This window comes from Vidua chalybeata, chromosome 8 (genome assembly GCF_026979565.1).
Source record: "Vidua chalybeata isolate OUT-0048 chromosome 8, bVidCha1 merged haplotype, whole genome shotgun sequence".
Taxonomy (NCBI): Eukaryota; Metazoa; Chordata; class Aves; order Passeriformes; family Viduidae; genus Vidua; species Vidua chalybeata.
The window spans coordinates 18,808,384-18,817,644 of record NC_071537.1 but is presented as its reverse complement, the minus strand read 5'-3'; the positions used below and the strand labels follow the sequence as shown (position 1 = coordinate 18,817,644).

Sequence of the window (9,261 nt, the reverse complement as noted above, 5' to 3'; positions counted from 1 at the left end):
TTTGTCCTTTTTCTCCCCAATGAACAGCTCTGTAACCACAGTTGGGGTTCTAATGGGTCTCATAGGGTCAGTGCAGCTTTATCCCAAGTTGGGAATGGATGTTTATAGATCGTTAACCAGCTCATTCTTCAAGCCATAGTACATTCCATATGAGTGAAATGAAGCAGTCAGATGTGTACAGGACTTGAAAAAGATTTTGGAGTATAAGCTTTGTGGACACCGTTTTTTCACTAAAAGATGTTCTGGAATATCAAAAAAACAACAATTCAGTATACTACTTCTTTATTTTGCAGTATAAATTGTAATTTCACAAACACTCATTGTAATCACAGAGGATAACCCATCTGCCCAGTCATTGATAAACTCTATCCCCCCCACAGTAGACAGTAAGTATTGGGTCACGAATACAATAGATGATCATTATCTACCACAAAAAAAACCCTTATTTTATGTTTGCCTTTACAAATAGATTATAAACAACCTGAAAGTACAGAGAGAGGTACTTCAAGCAGAGTTTGTAAAAACCCTGGAGTACAAGCATCTATTCCTTCTGGAACCCCTCAGGTGGTAGGGACAGCAGCAGCAGGGCTCTCAGAGAGCTAGTGCAGATGGTCTGGCATGTCAGGAGCCAGACAGGAACTGCAGCTGGGTGAGGTAGATGCAGAGAAGAATCTCTGTAATTTTGCACAGGGTACTGTGTCCTTCCCTGTGTGATTGCCTACTCTGTTAAGAGCTGGCTGTGGTGATTATAAAAGCATCATACAATTTTCTTTTCTAAACACTCTTCTCTCCATACATTGTCTACCAAATGGTCTGAGTGTTTCATTCTCAACAGATTGAGCAATGACTGTCATTCAGCCGGAGCACTCAGGAACTTGGGAGCTGGAAACTGTCTTCACTTGGCTAACGTGGAACAAAAGAGACCTCATAGTGTCGGGGCACATTTGCCAGACTGGTGATTACTGGGCTAATGTCAATGTCTTTGTGATCCACAACAGGCTTCAAAGTAAAGTTCTGCAGGATGGATGTTAAAAATATGAATATCTCCATCCGGGCCAGACCTTCTCCTGCACAGATCCGTTTTCCTACAACCAAAAAAAAAAAAAAAAAAGTCACAGTGGAGTATTTTGCTGATAACTGATTTTAGCCCCAGTTCCATGAAAATTTGAAAATTCAGACATCTCAGAATGCACAGGCAGCACTGCAGTATTTTGGGGAAGCATGAATGAAACTAGGAACTAAAGGTCCAGAACAATGAGAGTGCTCAGTGTCTGAAGGCAGTTTGAGGCTCTAGTTGGTCAAATTCTGCTGCTGTTAGATGGTTTTAGAGACAAGTTGTATGAGTCCCATTTCATACACATCTTGTAGAAGGCATTGGAGGAGTTCTTGTGTTTGCTAAAAAAGGAAGTCAGCTGGAACTGTATTGCAGGGGTTAGAGCTTCCCAGAAGTGACTCTAGCAGATGTCACCTGACATCATTGTACAGACAATGGTGATGGAGCCATGAAATTGTCAGAGAGATTTCAGGAGAGGATGGTCTAGGATCTGAAATAGCAAGAGGTCTTACCTGTAGAAAATGGCATGAAGTAGTCACTTTTTTTAAAGGTCCCATTTGCATTCAAGAAATGTTCTGGGTCAAATTTTTCTGGATTTGGAAATTCCTTGCTGTCATGTAGGACAGAACTCAGCATAGGGAATATCAGAGTGTCCTGAATTAACAAAAAAGGAAGGTACAATGGAGATACGTTAAAGCATGAAGGCACTAAGAAGTTCCCAGAGCTAAACAGAAGGGTAGTTAAAGTTTAGAAAGTTTTTAATGCATGAAAATATGTGCCATTGGTATGGCAAAGATTTTTTTTTGTGAATTTAATAAAGAGTCTGTTTGGAGTATTTAATATTGCTTCCAAATAAATTACAACTTACACTGATGTGAAAAAAACCCCAGAAATATCTCCCTCTTCATACAGAGGATGCAAAAGTATTTTCTTCTTTTTTATCTAATACAAGGGATTGAACTCAATAACTTCCAGAATCCCCTTCGAAAAAAAATTTCAATCCAGTATCACATTTCAATACTTTTGAAAATAAATAAAATACAAAGAACAAAACTCATAATTGTTTGCAAGAGATTACAACCTTTCTCAGAGACAATGTAACAGACCTTGGGGATAAAATAGTCTCTGAACTTGGTGTCTCTGATTACAGCATGTGGGACATTAATAGGAAGGAAATCAATGTATCTCTGGATTTCGTGGATCACAGCATCTGTAAAGGGCATCTGGCTCCGATCCGACATGCGAGGGCTTCGGTTGCGGCCAATCACGGAATCAATCTCCTTTTGCATTTTCTCTGTTGAGAAATCAGTAAGTGTTGGATGAACAAGTCCCCCATCTGTTTGCCTGAACCTCTCTCCATATTTACAACAAAATATGCTTTTAGCACATCAGGAATATATTATTATACTTAGTACTAATATCTGCTTTTTGTGAAGACATCCAAGACTTACACACATTTCCACACTGCAAAAACATCCTTCCTTATTCAGGAGACTGTTGCCACATGTGGTAGTGACAGGAATTGTCCAAACTCATCCCACAACCTATTAAAAATTGTTTAACTATTTCCATTACCTACTATCTCTGGGTATTTATGGAGAATCAGAACTGCAAATCTCAGTGTGATGCTTGTGGTCCCTGTTCCTGCAAGGAACAAGTCGAGTGTGGTTCTGCTCAAGGTCTCAATGGTGAATTTTGAGTCATCATTCCCTTTCTCCTGCAGGAAGATTTGGCAGAAGGTTTTGAATGACAAACCCAAGAAGTTTGCTTAAAAAGAAAAATCCTGTACCCATAATGTAGGTTTATGAACACATCTAATGTTCTTTCAAAAATACGACACACTCTCAGAACATCAGCATTTATGGTAGGTTTACTAAATAATATTATTATATGGAAGGAACATTGAATTATATTAACCAGATTGGTCTTCAGCTTTCATCGCTTTGGCTCATGCTGTTTATTCTGTGTTTAAAAATCCTTGATAAGAAAATAGAGATGATAAAATGAAGTCAGTGTGTCTTGAAGAGCATGTTCCCCTCTGTATTTGCAAAAACCCAATGCCTCATCACAAGTAAAAAGAAAAGATCTGATTCAAGTAGTGATTTCCATATATTCCACTAAATCTCTACACTTAATGTACCTGTTCCATTTTATTAAGAAAAGCATCAATAAAATCTCGAGGACAAGTGGGATCTAGGGTTTTCTGGTGTTCCATTACGATATTTGTTGTAAATTTATCAACTTTTTCAACATTTTTTATCAGTCGTTGATGAGGTCCAGGTAAATAATCCATGACATTTGGGAAGAAATTATATAGCTGTAAAAATAAAGGGATGAAAAAGCACATTCTGATTAATGTGGATAAACTAAAATGTTCCCGATTTTAACTATGAAAATGGGGCAGTTAAACTGTTTTGAAGCAATAGGTCTTTCTTATTCAGGATTTTATGGTAATTTACTTTATGGTTTCACTACATTCAGCAATTTGAATATTATAATAACTAACAAATGTATTAAATAAAACCAGACACACCTGTGCTTGTATAGAGGTCTGGAGTTTGTTGTTTTCCTCTATCAAATCAATTAAAGTCAGAAAATTCTTGTCCTCATAGTCAAACCGATCCCCAAAGATGATGGAGCAGATGATATTGGAAACAGCATGGATTAGGAAACTGCCAGGGTTGAGGGGTTGCTCTGCAACAAACACCAAAAAAAGGTATCTTACTTTCAGTATTTAATGGATCAACCCCTCCTCTGACACTATGAGGTAGTTTCACATTCTCTGGAGATCCAGAATTTTGCACTCCTTTGAAAGGACAGTGAAGGGCTTACCAACTTATTCTTGAAGTGAACTAATTTCACTCTTATAATGGTTTAAGTATCTCTTCTGTCTTGTTCTCAGCAGAACCCTGGTCTGAGTGCCTTAGTTGCTCTTCAGCTAGCACATGCCTGTCTGTCTTATAGACTGTATTAGAAACAGCCCAAACATTCCCACAAAACCCCAATGAAACCATGGGGACTTTGCCTGAACCATGTCTTTAGGTTATTGCACTCTCCTTATTAACTTCATTAGCGCAACCTCAGTTATATAACCCCGTCCTTGGGGTTCAAATTCCTGTGATTTAAATCTAGTTTTGATAGCACAGCTGCATGACTCCTATACAGAGAATTATGGTGTAAGCAAAAACCAAGATTAGACCCAAGAAAGAAAGGAAAGCTAATTACAGACAGTGATAGAGTGCATCTCAAAGTTTCAAGATGAGAAACAATAACATGAGAAGATATAAAATCCAGAAAGAAAACCACAGAGTGAGAAAATGTCAACTTGGTAGCAGACTATTCCAAGGAGCAATAGCACCAGTTCTCTGCCTGACTGGTGACTCCGTGGCCATTGAAGACTCAGCGGATATTTCAGAGGTGGTGAGTATATTAATGCTGAATGTAGAAGACCCGAGTCATAGCTATTTATTAATTGCATTAAGGGTAAATAATTTATACCGGGTTTGTACTTTTTGGTTGTATATTTATACATAGTAAAAGATGCTGCAACAAGGTGAGCCAGAGTTAGAGGCTTGCATAAGGGCATAAGAAATATAGTATTACTGTGACAGTCAAAAGATAAAAGCAATGCAGGTGAGAGTGTTTTCTCTGATTTATAAAATGAATGTTTATCTGAGAAGCCAGATTATATTTTCTAGTGGCTCATAGAAACTAGTGATGCGTAATCATTCTTTTAGATCTATCTGCTTTTCCTCCCTTGCAGAATAGGCACATATTGAGGGCTGGCAATGAAAACAGTGGCTGGTACTGTGCCACCCTCAGGGGACACATTTAGGAGTAACACTGACTTATATATTACTAGAAAACACATTTACAGGTTGAAACCAAGTGGGTAACATTATACTCTGCCCTCAGAAGCAGCTTATATACCTGTTCCCATTGGATAGCCCCACCAATACTGGGATGTATTGTCTAGTGTTCAGATGGACCCAACCCCAAATACCTGCAAATGAGTTCTCTGGTCACCTACTTCTTCAAGATCTGTTTACATAGAGTTGCAGGAGACAAGGTGAAGAACTGTCTCCATGGCTGAATTCCATCAAACACTTGGCTCTGTGGCAAAGCCATTCCTTTTGCCCCTTCCTGTCTTGTTCCTTAAGCAGAATAGGTTAAAAGGCACTTTCCAAGTCTCTTTCTTCTACTTTTATCCTCCATACTGTCACAGTGCCTTTGATTGACCCACCGATAACTTTGCCCACAGAAGCAGGGAGCAGAAACAGCAGTCATACACCCACTCCTTGAGTCACAGATTTTGTGAAGCAACCCTACACCCCTCATTGTCTCATTGCAGATATGCACAGTGTCTCAACAGGCACAAAGTCCTTATCATACCATGTGTATTCCTGAGCCTCTCCACCAGAAAATGAGCTTCCTCCTGAATTCGCTCCTCAATGCCCTTTTTCCCCATCCCAAAATCCCGCAGGGTGGTGAGTGCAAATCGTCTCAGCTGCTTCCAGGTCTCCCCATTGCTGGTCAAAATACCTGACACAGGGAGGAAAAATAGACCTTCATGATGAAACAGGTTTTTTTTTTCCCTTTAATGGGAGCTACACAGTAAGTACTCAGCATGCAAAGACACCTCTCTGTGGAGTTACACTACAATTGCTATCTGCCCAAACCCATAACTTCTTTGCAATTCTGAAGGTGGAAAATTTGATCCATCTGTCACAGCACTTGAATAAAACTGACTTTATTCCCAGGATAAGAAAAACTATGTTACAAAGCAAGCAAGAAGTAACACTGAATTGGTCTTGGACACAAGGCCTTTACACTGACATAACCACTCAGATGTTCTGCTGTGCACCTGCATAGAGCATATCATTATTGACAATACCAATGGTACTGCACTGTATATATAATACCATGGAATATGTACTATAAATGCCATACCCGGGATTGACCTGGTGAATAACCTCATGACCTAATCTGAACTGTGGCCCTTACTGGGTCAGCCTATATTATTTTATCTTTGTTGTGCTCTGGACTTTCCTTATGCTGGTTCCTTGGCTGTGTCTATATTCAGAATATTTTCAGAATTCGGAGAAGAGACCTTAGAGGCATATTTAATGTACAAAATTTTAGCCAGAGCTTGGAGCACACTGGAAATAAAAAGGCACTCAGTGAAGCCATCCTGGGACCTTAAACAGTTCTCCAGGGGACCAGTTTACTCAAGGGTTCAAGTAATGAGCTGGGGTTTTTGCCTTTAATTGCTAATTTGTCTGCATAAAAGTAGTAAATGAAATCTACATGCCCCTCTGCAGTGCCCTCTCAGCTGTGATTCTGAAGCTCTGAAAACATCTGTTTTGCATGCTGGCATTACCAAGAACGTACCTGTGCCTTGGAAGAGTTTTTTAATCAGTGGTAGAATGCCTCTTCCACTGAAGTCATCTCCTTGATCAACCAGAGCTTCTTTTACAACATCATAGCCATACAGCACCACAACCTTTTGTGGGCCCAAATGTACTGTGAAGACAGGACCATACTTCTCACTGAGCTGTAGGAAAGGTGAGCACAAAGAGAAACATGACAACATCAATGATAATCATGTGATGTTTGTAGATCAAACAAAGACGTCTGAGAGGTGATGTGTCATTGTCCCAACACTGTTGAGACATAACACTGATTAACAACAGTGCAGAAATCTTTCAGTTATGAGTTACAGACAAGGGAAGAGGGAATCATACAAGAAATAGGGAATATGAATGGAAATGGTGAGTATCCAGTCCAAATCTGAGAAAAGAAAATAGCCCTTCACAGGATTGGCAAACATTTCAGAATATCTTTGTGCAGGGCATAGTGGATAACAATTTACATGAGCTCTAAAATCAGTAATGTACACAATATGGAAGCAAATGCCTAAAGGGTTTTTGACCACAAACAGTGAAACTGTCTCTCAAAGGGGTATTTTTGCCAGATGGGTGACATCAGTCAGGGGAGGGAATGGACAGCACAATTCACAATTCACCTCCAAACATTTTTACCTTATTTCTGGCAGCAATTTGACAAATTTCTGCACTTGCTACTTCCACTCCCAGGAGATCCTACGTATCTGCTAGGGAGCAGAAGCAGCAAAATGGAGCAGGGCTCCTCCCCCAAAAAAGGCCAGGCTGTGTTGCCAACATGGTAAGGGATTGAGCACAGGAGGATTATACTCCAACAGCATCAATGCCTTGATTGCTAATCCACTGCAAATTGTAGTACTGTGGTACAAATTGTGAGCTCAGCACATAACTCTATGGTCATTGCAAACATATAGACTGACCTATATATGGACATATATATATATTTATATATACATACCTGTAATATATAGACTTAGAAATACAATAGATTATTGTGATTATATATAGGCTTAATAAGCATGTATATCTGGGAAACCTTTTGTTTCTGTTTAACATTTGGTCAATGCAAATTAAGCTTGTGAATTTAGCTGAGAATGGCAGGACTGGACTTTGTTTTATACGTCATAATGACAACATAGAAAGAATAAGACAGTCCCTTACCTGTTTCAGGCTTTCAGGCAAATTCCATGGGTTTATCTGGAGCAGGTTTCCAACAATGGGGAATGCAGTGGGACCAGGAGGCTCCTTCCCTTTTTGAGATCTGCTTCTCCAGGTGGCAAAGAGAAGGCATGAGATGCATACCAGCAAGAAAATAGTGGTCACTCCCAGGGCTTCCATGGTGGGCTGAGGAAGAGAAGTCAAGTGTCAGAAAAGCCTGGTGCTGGACCTGTAAATCCATGCTCATTTATATGCTGTGGTGCCAAAGCACGTGGTTGAAAATAACCAATAGTGCCTTGCCATTCCTGTTGAGATATGAGTTTACTTATTAATCTGCTAATGATAAGAATGAATATTACTAAAGCTGACTTTGTGAGTTATGCAATGGTCCTAAAGCAATGGTAATTAAGACCTGGCAAAGCCCTGGTAGGGAAACAAGTGAACAAGGAATGAGAACATGTAGAGAGCAGAAGACGGTAAAAACTGTAGCTTAAGAAGGGGAATGGAAATATTAGTTGAATAAAAAAATAAATAGCTTTCATTACCTTAGGAAGTCTCTGTGTAATAAGGAAGAGACATGGCATTACTCTTAAAGTAATCCTGAATGAGATTCTGCAGAAGAAGATTGGTTATCTCTGTTCATCTCTATTTATTTCTGATCTATGAAAATGGTGCTCAAAGACAAGGTAGTGGATAATGCTGGCAAGAAAAATGAAATGTGTCGAACACTTACAGAATATTCTGAGTTGGAAGGGACCAACAAGGATCATCTAGTCCAACTCTAAAGTGAATGGCCCCTACAGGGATCAAACGCACAACCTTGACATTATTAGCACCATGCTCCATCAGTTCAGCTAAGCTCAGTATGAGTTCTCTGTAGCAGAATCTCTCAAGACAGTTCTGTCTGGAACAGCTTTCTCTTTTTTATTCTCCCTTCTCCCCCTCCCACCTTCCCCTCTGTTTTTGAGAATCTTTATGTGTTATAGCCCCAGACTCTTAGCAGGGGAGAGAAATCCTCAGTGCTCCCTGGGTAGGTCTTGCCTCACAGAAGAGCCCTCGCCTATCACCCCATAGGCTCTGGTCACACTCTGACCACTCTCCTACTCTTTGCTTCAGACACCTGGGTCTCTGTAAAGCACCTGATGACTGATGAGCCTTAAATTGGTGTCAGTGTCCTCTGGCAGTGCCTGTTTCTCTTTACACACTAAGGAGGGAGCTTATCCAGATTTTCAGACAACTAATGTCAGATTAAGGGTATCCCATCCAACCATGTCAGGGACCATTTCAGTCAGAGAAACAAGTTCTGCCACCTGCCAAGACTCTTCCCATCCCATTCCATCATTTGACACATAGCCAAAATTATACTGACCCCTTAGATGCTGTGATGCTTGTATATATATCCTATATATAAGAATACATATCCTATACATACAAATATATATGTATCTTAATCTCTTCTTTGTCTCCCTGATAATGGTAATGGAAAGCAATTTGTCTTCCTGCATGAACTTGTTGGCTTAGAACTTGAGTCCACATTTGTTCAGTTTTTGAGCGTTCATGTGTACAAAAATAACCAGACACACTGCAAATGCCGCACTGTTCTCTACTGAGTTGTCAAAATGGAGTTTAAGGATGGGTAGATTTTAT

The 9,261-nt window shown here is 39.8% G+C and overlaps 1 protein-coding gene across 2 annotated transcripts; it reads right to left on the bottom strand.

Annotated features, from left to right (window-relative positions):
* Nucleotides 1-265: 265 nt before the first annotated feature.
* LOC128791196 (cytochrome P450 2H1-like) lies at nt 266-7,829 on the bottom strand. Of its 2 annotated transcripts, XM_053948568.1 has the most exons (9): nt 7,618-7,829; nt 6,446-6,608; nt 5,447-5,596; nt 3,588-3,748; nt 3,195-3,371; nt 2,630-2,771; nt 2,161-2,348; nt 1,567-1,708; nt 266-1,085 (listed from the first exon to the last, which is right to left on the bottom strand). In XM_053948568.1, exons 1-9 carry the CDS (start codon nt 7,792-7,794, stop codon nt 904-906), a joined length of 1,482 nt encoding a protein of 493 aa, XP_053804543.1. In that variant the 5' UTR covers nt 7,795-7,829; the 3' UTR covers nt 266-903. The 2 variants fall into 2 exon arrangements, with proteins under 2 accessions (XP_053804543.1, XP_053804544.1); XM_053948569.1 differs by lacking the exon at nt 3,195-3,371.
* Nucleotides 7,830-9,261: the final 1,432 nt, after the last annotated feature.